The sequence below is a fragment of the Pavona decussata genome, unplaced genomic scaffold (assembly GCF_977016875.1).
Source record: "Pavona decussata unplaced genomic scaffold, jaPavDecu1.1 SCAFFOLD_87, whole genome shotgun sequence".
Lineage (NCBI taxonomy): Eukaryota > Metazoa > Cnidaria > Anthozoa > Scleractinia > Agariciidae > Pavona > Pavona decussata.
Genome location: NW_028145504.1, coordinates 507,093 through 526,955, shown reverse-complemented (window position 1 = coordinate 526,955; position 19,863 = coordinate 507,093). Strand labels below are relative to the sequence as shown.

At 37.1% G+C, this 19,863-nt stretch overlaps 3 protein-coding genes across 4 annotated transcripts; 2 read left to right on the top strand and 1 right to left on the bottom strand.

The window, feature by feature from the left end:
• Positions 1–1,942: 1,942 nt before the first annotated feature.
• LOC146474627 (trypsin-3-like) lies at positions 1,943–5,834 on the top strand. Of its 2 annotated transcripts, none has more exons than XM_085116372.1 (5): positions 1,943–2,011; positions 2,598–2,790; positions 3,780–4,396; positions 5,141–5,260; positions 5,715–5,834. In XM_085116372.1, the coding sequence occupies exons 1-5, from the start codon at positions 1,954–1,956 to the stop codon at positions 5,801–5,803; spliced, it is 1,077 nt and encodes a 358-aa protein (XP_084972498.1). In that variant the 5' UTR covers positions 1,943–1,953; the 3' UTR covers positions 5,804–5,834. The 2 variants fall into 2 exon arrangements, with proteins under 2 accessions (XP_084972498.1, XP_084972499.1); XM_085116373.1 differs by having other exon boundaries at positions 5,707–5,834.
• Positions 5,835–10,148: 4,314 nt separating this feature from the next.
• LOC146474626 (CUB and peptidase domain-containing protein 1-like) lies at positions 10,149–12,883 on the top strand. Its single transcript, XM_085116379.1, has 4 exons — positions 10,149–10,249; positions 10,820–11,018; positions 11,514–12,061; positions 12,752–12,883. The coding sequence occupies exons 1-4, from the start codon at positions 10,192–10,194 to the stop codon at positions 12,754–12,756; spliced, it is 810 nt and encodes a 269-aa protein (XP_084972505.1). The 5' UTR covers positions 10,149–10,191; the 3' UTR covers positions 12,757–12,883.
• Positions 12,884–14,696: 1,813 nt separating this feature from the next.
• On the bottom strand, positions 14,697–19,489 carry LOC146474625 (trypsin-like). The gene is made up of 5 exons (XM_085116845.1): positions 19,432–19,489; positions 18,341–18,533; positions 16,897–17,459; positions 15,287–15,450; positions 14,697–14,816 (listed from the first exon to the last, which is right to left on the bottom strand). Exons 1-5 carry the CDS (start codon positions 19,487–19,489, stop codon positions 14,697–14,699), a joined length of 1,098 nt encoding a protein of 365 aa, XP_084972971.1.
• Positions 19,490–19,863: the final 374 nt, after the last annotated feature.

Sequence of the window (19,863 nt, the reverse complement as noted above, 5' to 3'; positions counted from 1 at the left end):
TCTACCCAACAAGGCTCATATCTTTCATCTAATATCCAAAGCGCTGAACTGGAATAATGAAACCCAAACTAAAGCCTATTTACAGCCTATTTATAGAGGTAAAGATCAAGTATCTAACAAGATGGAAGAAGTATCTGAGTTGACGATTTAAAACTTCAAATTCCTTGGCCTAAAGAATTGTTACTGGAATAGTTTACAGATGAGCTATAGATAGTAATCGGTTTAATTCCCTATTCATGTACTCATGTATGGCTGGTCATAGGAAATAAATTAAAACACACTGCGTTCACCTTCAAAAAAAAAACGCACAAAAATCAATAAGTGCAGTTCTTTGCTTATACTGCGAAACAAATATTTTGACCTGTGTATTTTTAAAGGTGTCAGTATCTTTTAAAACATTTGTGCAATGGTGCAAGCCATTTTTCCCGAAGACTTAACACACCTCATCGCCCCTGACGTTATTACATATTTACAACCCAGGGTGAAAAGCATTTAATATCAAGTATGTTATCGACAATAAATAAAGACAACAACCGGTTACATCTACAATAAAAAGAAGCCAGAAAATAGCTATCAAACTACTACAACATGGTAGCAATACAAAAAGTTTAATGTAACAAGGAAAATAAAAATAAAATACAAGACTTTGTGATTGCTTTGACAAAAGGTAATTACAACTGAAGAACTACGTAACATGCAAATAATTATTTACAATTTTACTGAGGTTTATTCAGCTTTGTTAAAAGGCACATTTGATACACAATTCAGTAAAAAAGAAAACTAAGGGCTAATGTTACTGCAATATATAAAGTAACGATATATCTAATTTATGTCTCCTCTCTGCGATTGTGAGCAACATTAAAATACATCAATTTTGATTGCCATCAGCCAAGCTTGTTTGCTAGAGCGCTTCTAAAAAACCTTAAAAACATAATACAAACCCACTTCGTTTGGGGATAAAAATTTGGCCATTGTTCATGGCCGCTTTTAATTTAAAAGAACAAAACTTAAACTAATATATAAAAAAAGGGTAAGGAAAGAATCAGGTATTAAAAGCTCTAGCAAAGGTGAGGGCAAGAAAAAAGGCAAGCTAGAAAATTAAAAACAAGAAATACGAGGGTGGAAGACGGGGATGGGGGCGGGTTGATTGTTTGATTTTCCTGAAATCTGAAGTTTAAGGCTGCAGACTGAGAGGGCGAACTAATGGATAACGCACCCTTATAAAGGGTCTTTGCCTAACTATGAAAGCGAGAGAAAGTATTTTTATTGTGAGTGAACATTTGGCCAAAAGCCTCGTGATGTTGCGAAACGGTTATTGTCCTGAGAGTCTCGTGATAATTATACGATGGTGATCTGGTTCTGGTAAAGGTCCAAGGTTCAAACGAGGAACCTGGGCCATTATTTCACAACCAACTTACCCCTAGCCTGTCTCCTGTGAAAAACCTAATGGACGAAGAAACCTGGGAGGGAGACATAAAAGCTTTTATTTGGTCAAAATAAAATTCATTAAACTGTCAGACAAATAAAGTAAAAGAAAAAATTCTCCGAAACGCACTGATTGTAATCTTTTTATTACAAATAATCCAGTTTACTCGCGTACAACAATGTGGCATAAAAATGTTACCGAAAGACCGGAAGATTTATGTTTATTATGTAATTTTATCTGCCTCTGATAAATGACTATATCAGATGAAAACTTTTTACAGCTACATTAACACAAGACAGCTGTGTCCAAATCCATTGAATAGAGGTTCAACAGTTTACTAGAGCGGTATTGAGAATACAGTCTGGAGTATGACAACTTTGTTTTCAAATTGGGAATAAGTAAACCCATTTGATATTTCCTTTTGAAAGGTGTTTAGCCAGATGTTTTCACCTTATTTCTCCTGCAGGCAATAAAACCTGGGTAGCAAGTTCTTTCAATCTACTTTCAATAGTTAACGTTGCGACATCATGAATGTGTTGCTCTTGGTCGTTTCTTGCCTTCTAAGTGCCGTCGCATCTTCCGAGGGTAAGTATTTTTTATGCCTTTTTACCCCCTACATTAATTCAGAAATATCATTTGAAATCATTTCGTATTTGAGAGATTTGAAACGCACATCAAATAAAGATTACGGTCTTGCTGGTATATATCGATACATCAGCAAAAATAAAATTTGAATGGTCATCCTTAATACAAATCAGATTGGTTAAAGGGGCAGTGTCCAAATTTTTAGTGTCGCTATGAAAAGCCAGAAAAAAACGTATTTGTTTCAATGGAATCGTTAAAATAATGGTTAAGAATTGTTAACAATAAACCTACTAGTACAAAGAAACTAGTATTAATATGTTTTGGCTACGGATGGCTAGGATGGAAATGGATTGCAACTTGAAAAAATTGGCCATTTTTTTTTTCAAACTCTCCCCGTGTATTTTATAGAAGTCGCTAAAAGTCAGTGTTATGGTTCGGTTCTTCGTAGAAGAAAAACCTTAACATTTTCTTTCCTGCATTGTAAGAGCAATTTCATGTTACAAAATCGCTAATGACATTTTAATTTAGTTAACGAATGATTTAATGCATGATCTAAAATTGATATTATTGCCTTATCTCAAAACAGGAAGCTGTGGTTCTCGTCCCCAGACAAGGATTGTTGGTGGCCATGAAGCCTCGGTGAACAGTTGGCCATGGCAAGTCCAGCTAAGGACATCCTGGGGTTTCCCTTTCTGTGGAGGATCCCTGATTGATCCTTACTGGGTTGTCTCAGCGGCACATTGTGTTGTTCAAAAAAGATCAACAGACGTTGTAATCAGGTATCATTGATTTTTCATAATCGGCCAGACTATTATTATCAGACTGCCATCCTCGAGAAGGCCAAGCTATACGTAGCTTATAAGAAATGCCTGCCACCGATAATTTTCGTCACTTATATAAAATAATTTCGTTCTTCCACAAATGTTTAAAATGGCTTTGAAGTGAGGTGAGAATGATTGGTTAGTTTGTGAGGAAACAATAGTACTTGAAAAACTTTAACACGCTTCTCTAAAGCGCTTCTCTTGAAAGCTGGGCCAACGTCATAGCAATATTTTACATGCGCTTAGGATAAAAATAATCTTTTACAAAAACAGTCGTGTAGCTATATAGCTACATTGAATTTTATCTCGCGATGAAAGCTCGGCCGTACGGGAACACAGTAATTTTGCAACCCAAATACAATGAAGATTCGTTGGAATAAGCGTTTCTTTTTTTTTTTTTTCGTTTGATTGAATCATTACATAATGCAATTTTAGAGTTTTAATTGGCTTACTGGTGTCGTCAGCCATTGCCTTGACCATTCTCCTCTAAAACAGTAATTTAAAATTTTGATGAAAGCAGGGTAAAGAAAAAACATTGACACTTCTGTAAAAAGCACCTTAAAATTCATAATTAGGCAAAGTTTGAGGTTATTTTTCTTTTGAGAAATTGTTAAGTCTGAAAGTTATATAATTATACGTTTATCTGGAAACGTACAAGCTTTGCCCCTCTTCATACAAACGCCGGTATCTAGCCTATATATTATGATAAAATTCTTAAATTCCCGTACATGATATAGAAATATGCCTATATAAGTTTTCTTGTTCTTATAAAATGAAATCAACAAGATCTAACAATTAGCAGTTGCAATAAAACAATCAAAAAAACATTCCATTCACCCTTGTTTGGTATGGATAAATTATAGCCGACGGGATGCTATGCGTCTCAGTGGAGCTATCATCTCACATTCAATACGCGATGAATATGAATATGCGATTTCTTTGCATAGGTTGGGAGCACACTTCCGCAAAAACGAGCATGGATCCGTGGGTACAGAGCAAGATGTTAAAGTTGCAGAGATCATCAGCCATGAGAGTTATCACTCACCGAAGAGATACAGCCACGATATTGCATTGATCAGACTAGAGAAACCTGCCAAGATCGGCAAAGGAGTTGGTCTCGTTTGCATGCCAGATTCCAAACTGCCCTTACCAATCGATGACATCAACAAGAAGTGTTGGATAACAGGCTGGGGAACACTGTCTTCTGGCGGTTCCAGCCCGGATAAGCTAATGCAGGTCGATGTGCCACTCGTCTCAAAGGCTCGTTGCCTGAAGGGGTACCCGGGGAAGATCCATGATTCCATGCTGTGTGCTGGCCTAGATCAAGGAGGAATCGATGCTTGTCAGGGTGACAGTGGAGGTCCTCTGGTCTGTGAATACAATGGCAAATGGTACCTGGAAGGAGCCACTAGCTGGGGATACGGTTGCGCTTCTCCAATGAAGTATGGGGTGTACGCTAAGGTTCGCTACCTCAGTTCTTGGGTAAAAAGCAAAATTTCAGGCGTTGTACCTCCTTCGCCATCACTTCCGCCGAAACCAACACCTCCAAAGCCAACTTCGTCAGGTAAGTCACCTAAATATACATTAGAAAAGTAGCAAAGAAGATAAACCTTCCATGTCAGGTAAAAAAAAACCCAAGCTGCTTTAATTATTGTGACTGTCGGGTGTTCAAGAGCTATACTTTCTAAAACCTATGAATCTTCAAATCCATCAGTCGACAACATCAGTAACAAATAGAAGATTGTCTTGCAAGCGAGCTATCGGGAAAAACGCATGGCACAAACATTTAAAATTGAATGGCCCTTTCATAATTTATGATTGCATCCAAATTCTTCTTTAGACTGAAGCGCTATATATTTTTGATGTTTAAAGTTGGTTTCCTTGTTTTAGTTCTGGAATGGTCAAGAAAGTTACAAATTACCCTCGATGCCATGTAGTATTAATTGGACATAAGCAATTCAGCTTCGTGTACTTCAGGCGTACACGGAATAAACTACAATCGCGGAGAGCAGGATGTGCACAGTCTTGTAGGCGGAATCGGGAATCAGCATCCAGCACATGCCGACGCATCTTTAGGCAAGGATAGAGATGAGAATTTAGCCTAGTCAGTCAAAGTCGCGTGGTTCTGCTCTAATGGCGTGCATAATTTGCTGAACATTTACTTTGTAGAACGATCAGATACTCATTTTGAGGATATTTTCGAAGCTCCTTACAAACCTCAACCTGTTATTTACCAACCGGTTAAGAATAGATTATTCATTCAACCTGGCTCGTGCTCCTGTCATTTCATTTATTTCCATCTATCTAGATTGCAAAGACAGTGACGCTTACGCTTCCCAGTGCCCGACTCTTGCAGGGTATAAAAATTACTGCAAACATCACCACAAATGGACTAAGAAGTATTGCGCCAAATCGTGCGGCTGGTGTAGTGAGTATCCTTCTTTTGATTTATTACTTTCTAAAGGACTTGTTTTGAAAGACTGTTACCTAATTAACGTCGCCAACCGGATGAGACTTAAAGTTCAGTGCGCCTTGCATTTTTTTTCCGTTCATTTTTCCTTTGTCCTGGCCTCACTGTCATAAACGTTCCATTTAATATTTCATATAATGATACTCCGACTTCTTGCTGAAGGCTTCTTTAGCATTTATTGACTGTCCCAAGCAAATTCATATGCATGTACGTTTATGGTATAATTGAAAGTCGCCAGCTTATGCGCTTTTTGTTGACAGAGATAATATAGCTATTGAATAGAATACTGACATAGTAAATAGTGAACAAACTTTCTACTTTGTTTGAATTCGTCATTTTCCCACGCACACAAACATTGTCAATTATTTTATTCCTGACTCTATGTCCTCTTTGTTGTCTTGCAGCGTAAAAGTGACCCCAAGGAGAAAGCAACGTTGCAAATATTGTGGGGAAAAAAGTTACGTTTTAAAATTCTGGTGCTTGGTCATTGTAGTTTTATGAACTAGTTTGGAAGAATAAATTTGAAAAAGTGCTTTTCTTCGTTTGTATGATTTTTTTGTACGCGCTTCATCTATTGCACACTTTGTTGTCCTCCCACTTTGAATCAATACCTAAGCAGAATTGACGGTAAAGAAAGTTTCCAATGACTATTTCCGGTTGCTCAGTACATATCATGGCCCTCGTTGTGAATTTTCTTCCATCACTTCCCACATCGTATCACGCTCTTAATGGCACCTTTGCATTCTCTTCATGGCAAATCTAACTAAATGTACTGTGGTATTGCAATCTACTGGCGACTCTTTCAATAGCCGGTGCTGATAGCGATGGCTAGAACTTCATATTTATAGTGTAAAAACAACACACTCATTATTGATACAAGACACTCATTTATCTCGTCAAATTGCACCCCTTGACTAATTTGTTAAATTTTCTTATATTGTGCGCACTCATGATACGGGACTAGATACGAGAAGGCTCTCGACTCTGAAGTAACATTCATTACTATAAACACGTATCTCTCATCCGCACAACAGAAAACTTTGTTTATCGGTGATTGTTTAACAGGAGATGCTTCAATCAAAATGATTATTTTAGAACATCGGTGGATAATTTGCGGGTAAGGTTTGAGTAAACAAGTCCATTGAAGGATTTTATTTCAACTTTGTCGTTTGCTATCGGTTGTGTGCCTCGTAAAACTAAACGTTTCCTTGTGAGCTTAACGTAAACGCGAAAAAAGGAAAAAATGGGTATCAAATTAAGGCGGGCAGTTGTTTTGAAGTTACTCGTAGCCTGAGCAAAATTAATCCAGGCCTTTATGATCGGTAGCCAAACATCTATTCATTTTCTCGAACGTTTTTCTTCATACTTGCGTAAAAGCTGGAAGGGTAAGCGACAAGGGTAAAAAAATTGCGGGAAAATCGGGACCAAGCGATGATTGTCATTCCTCTCGTCTTTTGTAAACGTTATGTTTATATCCGGTGGATAGTAACAAAACAGAAAAAGGGGTTTGACCATATCATTCTTTCAAATTTTGCCCAGGCAATCAATGGTTGTTGTTTAGTGTAAATGGTATTTTTCATTTTTTTCACATATATTCTGATTAAGTGCTTTGTACATGTAATAAAGGAAGCACTGTTCATTTTCTATCTAAGAAAAAAGGCTCAGTTTATTCTTATGGCGAGCACACATCGAATAGACCATTTCCGAGTTGCTTTGAAGCTCATTATGAAAGCGAGGCTAAGTGCAAAGTTTTTGTTATGAAAATTAGTTTTCATTCATATGCAAACAAAACTAATTTTCATATGAAAAGTTTTTATTAAAAAAAAAGGTTGTGAATAGAACCTATTTGTAGGCTGTCGAAGATGCCGAGGACTTTTTACTGCTGCCATACAGGAGTGAAATATATAGTTCGCAACAGCAGAATACAGTTTATGAAGTAGAATCCACATGAAAATTAGCCATGTGAAATTGTTCGTGTTGAGCCAATGACGTCACTTCCTGTAATTTGAGCCTTAACTTCCGGAACAAGGCCAAGTAATGGCCGCCGTGAAATCTCGAATAAAAAGCTAAAAAAAATACTTCCAATCGCCGTAAAGGATTGAAATTTGGTAACATGAGTAAGAAGGTCATATTCTACACGAAAATGCAAAAGGATGGAAAATGAAACTTTCGTCCCAGGGGCACTTTAAAGGGGCGGGCACTGTGACGGAGATTTTGCTGTATGTTGGTCAAAACTGCTCAAGTTTTTTAATTTGAACCACTTCTCTAACACGAAATTGCTCTAAGAGCAGCGCGGAGAAAATATGAAACGATTTCTCTGAACAAGAATACACTATAAAACGTTTTGTAGCCATTTTTCCCATTATACATAGGAGGAACTTGAAAAAATTGGCTATTTTTTTTCAAGTTGCAATCCATTCCCGTGCTAGCCATCTGCAGGCAAGGATGAATGATACTAGTTTCTGTGCACTAGTAGAGATATTGTTAACAACAATTTTGGCTGATCAAAGGGACACTAAAAATAGGTGACACTGCCTCTTTAAAGGAGACTCTGTCCATCTTCCATATAAAAAGAGTTGTTTCTAGTTGTGATAAAAATGCTTATTTAGTTTCTTTGCGTTTTTATTTTTATGGAAGGACGTACGTCCAATTCAATAGTAATAAGCTTTCCCTTGCAAGAAATATTAGTTTGAGACTAAGATTCATCTGATCTGTGTAAAAACGGGTGAGATGTATGCATTAAAGCAGCTATCAGTGAGAGAGAATTTACTTTACTTAAAAAGTGACAGGCTGTCTTCAAATGTTATTGTAAAACATTTATTGGGTATTTGCTCAGTTGGGGCTTGTATAATTTTAATTTTAAACGTTTCTCAAATTTTAAGGAATGGATGCGCCATTTAACATTTTGTATGTCAGGTAAACTGTAAATAAAATGTAATTCTGTTAAAAACAGAAATAACAATGTTTACCAATAATTCAGCTTCAATTTTAAGGTGTTTAATTTCCTTTAACTTTAAAAGTGGTAATTCAACTAGTCCGTACCAAAGCTAGCTGTCTGAATGTATAATACGTCACAATTATAGAAAGATGCACTAGCTAGTGTTAAAGATGATTCAAAATTCTACTATTCACAGTGATTATAGTATCCAAAAAAGTTGAAATATTCCATACACAAAATGAATTAATATTATAATCTACTTAAACACTTTGCGACTTTTGTTCGCATTTTATTTTTTAGCCAAAAAGGTGAAAACATAGTCTTTTCAGTAATGGCTCCTTTTAAGTTCACATTTCGTACCACTAACAATCGATTTTCGTCAAAAATTTTGCCAAAATGTGCATTAAAGACAAAAGACAACGGCAACTTGGAAGAGTGTAGTTGCCGACCAAAAACTGATCCTTTTGAAACACTCAGAGGAAAACCATACAGGAAGGTGGCATGCATTTTGATCAGTTCTACGCCCGGGGTTTAAGTTAGCAAAGTGATTTTCAATAATCTATAAAGGGGGCATTACAATTTTGCAATGCACTAGCCGGTGTAAAAAACAAACGTTATCTTTCTAAGTGCATTCATCAAGTTGTTTAAATGTTTAATGTTTAAGTCAATTCAAAGACAAATAGACCGCAAATGCGAGGGCGGGATTTGTTACAAAAAGTGGTAGTAATAATGCACAAAATCACTGGAGAAGTCACTTTATTTTTGCACCTGTTTAGTAAAGCAATACTGCTTCTTTTTTATTATTTTTTTTTTAACAGTGCAAGGAGCAGTGCCAAAGCACTTGTAGGTAGTTGCTCCTCTGCAATCGACGCAAGAAATTGCGGACATTTACTTCAGAAAATTAGTTGCTTCTTCCAACTTAAGTACAAAAGACCCTTGTCATCATCAAACTGAATGAAAGATTTGTTCATACTCTCATTACGCTTTTAAACTCTCTATTTCAAAAATGATTTTTAAAACATCTGAAAACAAACAATTTGAGTGTCATTTGCTCTGTAAATTATTGGTCAGCTCTAGGAAGCAGAAATGTGTACGCTTCAACCATATTAGTTAATCTTGAAAATTAAAAAAAAAAACGTGCTTTAAAATGAAACGAAGTAATGCTACTTTATTCTATCCCAAATTTATCCCTCTCGTCTGCAGATTTAGCTCTTAAACGACTTAAACATTAAATGTGTAAACAAGCCACGTACACTTTTTAAAAGAGAAATTAAAAAATGTTCTCAATTTGCTTGTGCAATAGGTCTTGTTGCTCCTAGATAATTACAATGGACCTCATTAAACTTTATATGCAAGACCGACTAGTTTATTTTTCATCTCCATTAACAAGTAAATAAATAGCCGTTGTTAATGGCAAGTCTTTGCAAATTAAATATTTAACCAACGACAGTGTACTCAAACGGTAGTTACATACGTATGGGAATACTATTTCACGCGAACATTTAAATTCCAGCTCAGATGAGAATTACGTTAATTTTTAGAGTGGTCAGTAAGGCTCATGAGAGAACTTAAATATCTAAAAAAAAAACTGGTTTAAGAAAACGCAGTTACACGAATATAAAGGAGTTATACTGACGCTTCGGCTAATGGACTCCTGGCAAAATCGAGTTTATTTTCTATCAGCATTCATCAAGTAAATCAAAAGGCTATTGTTAATGGCCAAGTGGTTGCAAATTAAATATTTAACCATTGTAGCAGTGTACTCAAAGGTAGAAACAATAAACATTTCTTTAATTGTGTGTCATTATACAGACAGGTAGTCTCGGTGAAAGACGTTCCTAGCAGGTGTATTGAGAAATGCCCTCCGCCCTACATTTCCCTTTGTCCTAATTCCTAATAAAAGTTGATAGCCTCAGTACATGCCTTGTAGTTTGGAAGGAGATTTAACAAGATGCATCATTTCGTTCTAATACTTGCTGTAATTGCTGGATTAACATCTTTCACAGAGGGTAAGCGAAGTTTATTGATTAGCTTCTAGCAGTAGATTTAGTATTCGAAGAAATCAAAAATCTGTTTCCTTGATTTATGTTGCTTTTTTCGCGAAGAGTTTCCTTGGGTTGCTCATTAACCTATGTCCTTCTTTTTTCTCTGCAGTTTGAAGGTATTGAGTAATTCAATAAGTATTTGCACATTTTTTTCATAGTGACATAGATAGATTTTCTGAATCTTTTCTCTTGATAACAGTAAACTGCAGCCGTAAATGTTAATTGCAGCAAAAACAAAGTTTGTGTTTGTTTTACCCTAAATTAAGGCCTTACTTTGATAGTTGAAACTGAGTAAAAGTAGAAGTGAAGTAAAGTAACGGTACCACTGTGTGGTATAATTGTCCTGATTCTAGCAATATTTAGATTCAGATGCAGCTCCCTAGAAATATACAACTACTGACGGCTTTTTTAGTTGAATAGTTATTAGTAACTTTGATGAACATCCAGAGGCTTAATACTGGCTAACATATATCAGATTTAAAACAGCCCACGGAGAGAGAATCTCATTCTTCAGTGTCTTTGTTGTTTTTGCAGCTAAATGTGGCCTTAAACCACCTGGCAGTCGTATTGTTGGTGGAATTGCGGCTGCTAGAAATGAGTGGCCATGGCAGGCCATGCTGAGAGCAAAGTTTGCGGACCGCCAGTTCTGTGGGGGATCATTGATCTCTCCAAATGTTGTGGTTACTGCCGCGCATTGCGTAGATGGTGCACCAGCGAGTGCGATAGTTGTCAGGTAAACTTGCTGCGTACGGATAATTATGATTTTACCACGAAATTAATCAATCAATCAAATCGCAACATGAAAGATCATTTATGTTCCGAAAGATTACTGATTAGCGTCTTGCATTGGCCTTTTGTTGTTGATTAACAAGATTATAACGCGTGAGAGATACCACAGAAACTTCTTTCAACTCATTATTGAGATTGACTAAAATTTCAGTTGATTTTCCACAATTCAAACATACTTTAGACCTGGCCATTTTAAATTATCGTCCATGATTGTCGATAAATAGCCAAAGAGACTAACATACCGTACGTTCGGTATTTCAAGAGCTTTGATAACATGAACTTTTCACTAACAAGGGAATGTCTGCCGCCAGCTTGACGTTTCTGATAATTGTGTCAATGGCTCAAACTTTATGATGAAGTTTATGATGAACGCTACATTCAGGCGTAATACTTGATAATAATATTTCAGTCACCTTTTATATATTGCATACATATATAGAATGGGTGCCCATTACAGAGAGAACTGCTCCTTGGGAACAGAGCAAGATGTTGATGTCACTGAAATTATCGTGCACGAAAACTACAACCCAAAAAGTAACAGCCATGACGTTGCCTTGTTGAAGCTTGCCCAGCCTGTTCTTATTGGTCAAGAGGTCGATACTGTGTGCCTGCCAGATAGACGTAACTCGCTGCCAATCGATGATCTTACCAAAAGGTGCTTCATCACAGGATGGGGAACTCTTTCTTCCGGTGGATCGCAGCCAGACATGCTGTATGAAGCAAGCGTACCACTCGTGTCCAAACGCCGCTGCAAAAAAGGTTACAAAGGGATCGGAAAGATACATAAATCCATGCTGTGTGCTGGTCTGGATGAGGGTGGAATTGACTCTTGCCAGGGCGATAGTGGTGGACCACTGATGTGTGAGTTCAATGGGCGATGGTATCTGGAGGGAATCACTAGCTGGGGATACGGCTGTGCATTTCCTAAAAAATACGGAGTGTACGCAAAAGTGCGGTATCTCCAATCTTGGATTGAATCAAACATGGGTAAGATTTTATCGCTGATATAGTGCTTGAGGCCATCCGATCCGAAATGACACTACCTTGACATGCAAAAATCGCTGAAACCTTTTTACCACTTCTTTGCGTTGATTTCTATAGCGAGGTAATAAAAGCGTAATGAGGCACTTTAAGTGATGTTACGCAGACTTAAGTTGATTAACTGAACTCTGAAACAGTTCGTATGAATTTCATGACAATAAGCAATGTTTGAACTTGATTTCCAGCCTTGGCTAAGGTGTTGTGGCCTGAAAAAGTCACTTAAACCTCAACAAACACGCCCCCATAAGGTGTCACCTGAGTAGAGGGGAGAGCAAAAATATTTACAAAAACTATCCAACTCCATTAGTCTTCTTTAACTTCTCCTTTCCTGGGAGATCGGACTAAAAATCCTCATTGGCTAGTTTCAAAGGGGCTTGTTAAAATGTATTAGTTCTTCTATCACTGTATCAGAAACGTAAAATGAAATAAAATGAACAAAAATCACCACTGGCCACCATTTTTGTTCACACATGAAACTCTTCATAGTTTATAATTATAGATTTCATCCTACATGCGCACAAAGGAAAGGACATTGCGCGGTCAGTGTTTCAGTCTAGACCTCCAACTCATGTGTACTTGATTTATCATAACTTATGTATGATGTTTGATGTTATTTTCATTTTTTGTTTTATACAGCCTAACTCGACAGAGGACCAATGCCTTGCAGAGCAAAGGAAAACAGAAAAGAGAAAATAAGCGTAAAATTTAAAAGAAAGTAAAAGTCGATTTAGATTAACTAAAATAATAAAATGATTATTCCAAAATGCATATGTTTGCATTTTTTTTTTTTTGTACTTTGCGTTCTTAAGCCTGGTTTTCACTAGGACATAGGCAAAAGCAGAAGCAGAAGCAGAAGCATAAACGCCGTTTTATCACGTGAGAACACGTGCTACATAAGCATATGCACAAGCATAAGAAGAACGAACAGTACATGTTCGTCCTTCTTGTACTTATGCTTATGTTATGTTATGTCGCCGTTTTCACCAGTGAGAACAGTGACGACATAAGCACAAGCACAACACAGTCAACCATTCCGTCCGCCATCTTGCTTAACATTGAGGGGAGCTGGTATCGAGAATTCCGTCAAGAAATGGTTTTCTGCGCGTGCGTCTTTCCTTATGCTTATGTAGCAAGTGTTCTAACTTGCTTATCTTTATGCTTATGCTTATGCTTATGTTTTAGTGAAAACCAGCCTTTATATTTAGCTATACGTAGTGAAATGAATCTTTCTGTGATTGAAAATCCAACGTTTATAAGTTTATATTGTCTGTCAGGCATCGATTTTCCTTAAGAAAAGTCAAATTGAGAATTTCCACAGACATCGATGATTTGAATTTTGGCTCTGTAATTTTAGGATTGGTCAGACAATAATAGCCAAATTCAAAACTGTTGAATAAGTGGATCGGCCGATTCCCACCATATTTCTGTTGTTTGTTGCATTTGATTTAGTATAGCTATGGTAACATTGTTTTTTTCACTGGCTTCATCTCTCTGAAAACAAAGCACGGCCTCCCAATCCCTTCGCCAGAAAACTATAGCTTAAAGGAGTTAGTGAAGAAGAAGGTTCAACTAGCATAAGATTTAGACTACCGTTTCAGTGCCCTGTACAAGTTTCCCATCATTTTCAGTTTGGCTGCTCCGAAGTTGTTTCTTAGAATAAGGAATGGTAATGTCCGATCTTAAATTTTAGAGTACGCAATGGATGTTAGGCGGCGCAGAGATTTATCAACAAAAATGTTTTTAAACATTGCATTTTATTTCTACTTCTTCGACGAGAACTCGCATATTGTTTCTCTCTCTCTTTCTATCCTGAAAAGAAGGAGAAAAGGAAGAAAACTGTTACCCACCGGTGTAACTATTACGTTGCTACTTTAGGTGAGGAAACTGCCAGGCCAAAACATTAGATATATCACTGGTACCCCTCCCCTAACCATGCACGCACGCACACACACACACACAACACCCCCTTCAGATGTAAGCCCCAAAATCTCACACACCCACATTTTTTCTAAACCCTTCCAAATTATGTACCCCCCATCAAGTGTCACGGCTAACTGCTATCATCAGATATCAAACCTTATGAATTTTGAAACGCAAAATTCCCTCCAGCAATGCTCCCACTCGCCAACCCCGGGAAAATAAGTTCCTAAAAAGTCATCTGAAGGAATCTAAGCCCATTCATACGTCTTATTGTGCCATTTTTTGAAAATTTTAATAAATTAGTAAATGAACCTTTGAAATTGGTTCCTCAAGAGATTCGTTGATCATAAAATACAGTATAAATTTTATCTTCCTAGTCGTGATGGAAATTAATCCTCATGGCTTTCTTTGGAGGGAATTAAGGTTGATTGGTTGAATCTATTCATTGCTGCGTTGGTTACATTATTTTAATCCAACGACATATTTCCTTTTTATTTCAATGAAGCTTAAGAGAACGCAAGCTGTTTTGGCATATTTTTCCTATTTTGTTTCCACAAAAACATTAATTTTTCTTCTTGTTTTCTGTGGCTTAAATCAAGTTACAAAATTCCTAAAAATAATATTTAAAAAATCACGCCATAGGAGTATTCACCCATACATTTCATTCACACTTGTACTTGATGTGGATGTACTTGGAGGCATACACAGGACAAGGATTTCCATACACCTCATTAGATGCGTAAAGCCAACAAGATTCTTTTCCATCGCAGGCCTTCGCGATCTGAGGATAATAAAGATAATATCATTGATTTTATAACTTAGGTGGTAATATAAATTCTTGTAAATTCAATTGCGCGTGCGTGCTTCATATTCCCGTTGTGCACGCTAATAACGTCAGCAAAGTAATGCCTCGAGGAAAATAATTCAGTTATAAAACAATTGTTTCATGTGTCAACTGTGCGTTCATCGAGATTCGAAGCACTTGGGGGGTTTGGAGAGCACTCAAGAAGCTGGAGTACGCCTCGAGCAACTTTTCGTTATCTCGGGAATCGAACCCATATGCAACATATATTTTGAACTGCGGATGGAAAATCTGAATAGAAGAAATATCCTCGCGATTAGTACGCAACTTAAGCATTTGCGAAAAGAAAGCTTTCCGAACAGTAATAGTTGTCGATTCAATCAAGTAGTCAATTAAAGATTCGAAAACAATTTGAATCGTGTGTTGAGGCCCTAAGTGTTACTGGGTACCTTTGAACCAGAGCCAGCTGCTTTGCAGTTTGTTGTCAGTCCCATGCCACATTTAAACATCGTCGTCCTTCCATAATAAGCGGAAATAACTTTTATCTTTCTCCCATTGCACGAAATGTTCTTCCTTTTGTCTTGACAAATTATATCTTCGTGGTGATTTGAAGCTGTAAATGGAAGACAAGTTACTGGTAGTACCGTAGTTCTGTGTTTGAGCCCTTATCACTGCACGGTCAAAGCAGTCTAAACCGACAGCAGTGCAAACGTATTACCATTAAATTATATTCACGAAGATTGTGACTTCGAAAATCAAAAAAAAAGAAACTTTAAGAAATTGTGCACACATTTATGATTCGCCGAAATTAGTATATGTACAATGCAAAGTCGGAGTTGAGAGGCTTTAACTTATGACTTGAATTACTAGGTTAATGTTATTACATGTACCTAATAAGGAAAAATATTTCTGTTGGCCTTGCTACTTTCATCATCATTTATTTGCCTTAGTAAAAGAGGAAAACATTCAACTTACAGGTCAAGGTAATGGCGAGGAGACCTCAAGAAACCACAAGGCTTATAAGAGAGGCCACCTCGACTGTCATAAATATGATGCTGCGTAAGTGGAGCTTGGTCAATTTATGATTTTACAAGTAAAAACTCCAACGTTTTTTCCTTAAAGGTGAAAAAACTAGATGAAGAAGTTGTTGGGAGAGATTTCCAGATTTTGGGACCTTGGTAAACTGAAGGATTGTTAGTCCGACAAGGATGCGATCGATGGCGGTTGACTGTTCTGGTGCGATAATTATGTATTTGGCTACTTCTTAAAACAGATTCAGAAATATTGGAGGTAATAATTGATTTTGATAATGAAACAAATTTGGCTATTTGAAATGAATTAACTTGAAAAATGTCTAAGATACCCAATTTAGCAAAAACAGGAGCAGAGTGTGCTCGATAATCTGAATTGGCAATGGCTCGCACAACACGCTTTGTGGGCGACCAGGTGGAGTTACCACTAAGTTACAGTAAGTGATGTAAGGATGAATTAGCGCGTAGTACAAAGTTAGTTTTGTTTTTGAAGATGATTAAATTCGGGACCTGAATATGATACCCACTGACTTGGAAATTTGTTTACATGTAAAGCTGACGTGATGCTTCCAGGTTAGAAGCTCATCAACATAGACACCTAAGATATTTGGTCAGATTAGCTTGGTTCAGAGACTGACTTCCAAAAAAAAGAAAAATTAGTTAAGTTTCTTTTGTCGGCTAGATTTAAAGATAATCCTTTTTTTTTTTTTTTTTTTTTTGTAGATTGACCGAGAGCTTATTACATTTCAACCAAACATCAAAATTGCGTAGCTCGTCATTTAGTATGGAATGTAACTTGTTTGGGTCTTTAATGAGAGTATAAGATACCCGTGTCATCAGCAAAAAGCAAGGGCTGTGTTAATTTAGAGGCATTTAAATTTATCAGAAGCATACTAATGTATTTTTTACATCGGTGTGCAACCAATTCTCAAGTCACTTACGCAGAACTTCCACCAAATCTATAAATTTAGGAGAGGTTTGCCATTCGACATAAAACAGTCCATTTTCTAATAAAATAAGTCACTTACTCATCACGTCACCGCCTGTTGTCTTTGTTATCCAAGGAAGAAAGTGACGAATTTTGGCATACACTCCAGGGTACCCTGGGCTAGCACAACCAACTCCCCAGCTCGTGGCTCCCTCCAGATACCATCTACCATTCAACTCACAGACCAGGGGTCCACCACTATCACCCTGACAGGAGTCAATTCCACCCTCCTCCACACCTGCACACAGCATGGAGTCGTCGATCAAGCTACGAAAGCTACCAACACAGCGATCGTGTGAATAGAGAGGCACATCAACCTGCTGAAGAGAAGTCGGGCTGGCTCCACCTTGGGACAATCTTCCCCACCCTGTTATCCAACACTTCTTATTCAGGTCATCAACTGGCAAGGGAAGGCCAAGGTCTGGAATACAGGCAAGCCCAACACCTTTTCCAAGTTTGGCAGGTTTTGAGAGCTTGAGAAGGGCAACGTCGTTGCTGTTTTGTTTTGGTTTTTGATAGCTGGGGTGTATGATGATCTTTTCAACCTCCAGATCCTGTTCCGTGCCAACCTTTACTTTGTTACTCTTTGAATGTGCGCCCATTCTTCAAAAGAAAACGAGTCATTATAAATCGATCATAAATAATAAGGTATTGGATGTCATCTGAAACAGCTCTTTCTACCCCACTCACAAAAGAAAGCATAAGCATAAATTTCTCTTGTGTACATCCGTTCTGAAATCGTCCTGTTGCTGTACATGTTAGAATATCCTTACTGACTAAAAACAACTAACCCAAGTTTATTTTTAACGTTGTTAAATCTAATACGAGTTCAATAGTTCGCATGCAATCATCCTTCATTGCATCACGTTAACGATACTACTAATGCTAGTGCTACTACTACTACTACTACTTCCGCTACTATTACTACTACTACTACTACTACTACTACTACTACTACTACTACTACTACTACTACTACTACTACTACTACTACTACTACTACTACTACTACTACTACTACTACTACTACTACTACTGCTACTACTACTACTACTACTACTACTACGATGACGACGACGACGACGACGACAAAGACTGCTACTGCTACTACCGCTTTACCGTTCAGTTTAACGTCGAGATCATCTAAAGTTATATTATTTAATGTAACTGGCGAGATGCAAAGGTTCCAAACTCTTTTATCCTTGTGCGCTCAAGCCAATACGACAGATAAGTTAGTTAAAGTTTGAGCGGTTTATCCTGATTTTTGATGGCAAAAGTTACGGTAAAATACGTTTTTATGTTGATTCTATTTTGTTTTTTGCACCATTTTAATCATATTTTTGAACAAGCAATAATAAGGACGTTTATCAACAATTGCGATATATTTCTTAGTGTCTTAGTGATACTCCGGAAACCTAGTTTTCTTTCCGTCTTGTTGCAGAAAGTTTATCTAAGAGGAAAACGTAATAAATATTTCCTGTTACCTTACAATAATATCATCGGGTTTCTTACTGCCCACACAGTGTGACGCCGTCACAACCCATGATGGATGAACCAAAGTTCCTCCGCAAAACTGAGATTTCCGTGAAGTCATTATCATTGCTTGCCATGGCCAAGAATGTTTGGGCGCTGTGTGTCCACCTACAATACGAGTGTGGGGACGGGCTCCGCAGTTTCCTATTTATTAAAGCAACAATCATTTTAGATTAATTAGTTCAGATTTAACTGATGAGAAAAGTAGTTTCAAACTTAATAAAAAAAATTAAAAGCAACATTCATCTCAGATAGGTCACAGTGGTCTCCCTTTAATTTTTTTAAGAGAAATGCTTCAAGATTTCAAACTATGCCGGTATTGTGTAAAATTATGTAAGGGTAAAAATTACAAGTAAGTCTCAGTTACTGTCGTTTAAAGTTCATCCATATATCTGTGGAGAGCGTCCAATGTTTCTGGTCAATGATTAAACAAAGAAACCTTTTATCAACATTTAATGCTCTAACAGTACCAGGACGAAACCATTGAGTATGTGATTTTTTCAAGGAAAAAATACCCTTAACAGTTTGTATCTTTTTCTCCGCAATACACGGGAAGAACTCGAAAGAAAGGGCACTATTTTTCAAGATGCAATCCATTTCCATGCTATTATTCACAACCAAAGATGCCCAATACTAGTTCAGTTCTGTGCACCGGTTGGGCAATTGTTAATGAAACTAAACCTGTATGTATTATTTTAACCTTGCCATCGATATAATTATGCCTTTAAGCATTTCAAAGTGAATTTAAAAGTACTATGGCGACATTCCCCAATAACTAACATTAATTTTGAAATGGATGTGCAGTGCTTGGAATACATTTATTTCCAGTAGACGCAGCCTATTTTCTATTCAACTTAAACGACTAGAATGGTATGTTTGAAGAAAGATAAATCAGGTAATCAACGTAAGTGAGAAAATTCAGATCGATAATTGTTTATCTATCAGATATAATTTTCAAACTGAGAGCCACTGCAAGTTATCATTAAGGGGAGAGTGCAAATTCAATCAGGATTAATGATTCAATGGTCTGAAGAGAACATACCTTGCACTAAGGCATAGGGCGCCACAATCAAAGCCAAAACATACAGCAGGAGATGCATGGTATAACAGTTAACCAGAAGTAATAACTGCCTTCCATTCAGCGCAGGGTTCTTATAAAGATTATTGAATAGAAGTTTGTTTCATTCTCAAACACTGCTGCAAAAATAAAACGCTCTTGTTAAGTGCATGGGTGTCTAAATAGAAGAGGCAGCTAAGCACATCGTAAAGGTACATGCTGTTTACTTACTGTTTTCTCTTGACCGATGCCGATTATTCCTCTCCAAACCAATTTGCTTTGGCGTTTTTACGTAAATAAACATTACAGGAAAAGATATCCTGATCGTGAAGTCAATAAAGAAAATAAGCAATATTTTTATCGTTTTTATCCTAAAAACTTAAAAAGAAAACAAAACTGCAGGCGTGTAATCGATAG

What these genes read in the sequence shown, in the direction of transcription:
- LOC146474627 (XM_085116372.1), top strand. Translation starts at nt 1,954, where the DNA reads ATGAATGTGTTGCTCTTGGTCGTTTCTTGCCTTCTAAGTGCCGTCGCA. An exon ending in TCAACAGACGTTGTAATCAG is followed by an intron (nt 2,791 to 3,779) that starts GTATCATTGATT and finishes TTCTTTGCATAG; the next exon opens with GTTGGGAGCACACTTCCGCA. An exon ending in TCCAAAGCCAACTTCGTCAG is followed by an intron (nt 4,397 to 5,140) that starts GTAAGTCACCTA and finishes CCATCTATCTAG; the next exon opens with ATTGCAAAGACAGTGACGCT.
- LOC146474626 (XM_085116379.1), top strand. Translation starts at nt 10,192, where the DNA reads ATGCATCATTTCGTTCTAATACTTGCTGTAATTGCTGGATTAACATCT. An exon ending in ATTAACATCTTTCACAGAGG is followed by an intron (nt 10,250 to 10,819) that starts GTAAGCGAAGTT and finishes TTGTTTTTGCAG; the next exon opens with CTAAATGTGGCCTTAAACCA. An exon ending in GCGAGTGCGATAGTTGTCAG is followed by an intron (nt 11,019 to 11,513) that starts GTAAACTTGCTG and finishes ATACATATATAG; the next exon opens with AATGGGTGCCCATTACAGAG.
- LOC146474625 (XM_085116845.1), bottom strand. Translation starts at nt 19,489, where the DNA reads ATGCATCTCCTGCTGTATGTTTTGGCTTTGATTGTGGCGCCCTATGCC. An exon ending in AACAGGCGGTGACGTGATGA is followed by an intron (nt 15,451 to 16,896) that starts GTAAGTGACTTA and finishes TTCCATTTACAG; the next exon opens with CTTCAAATCACCACGAAGAT. An exon ending in CAGCTGGCTCTGGTTCAAAG is followed by an intron (nt 14,817 to 15,286) that starts GTACCCAGTAAC and finishes TATTATCCTCAG; the next exon opens with ATCGCGAAGGCCTGCGATGG.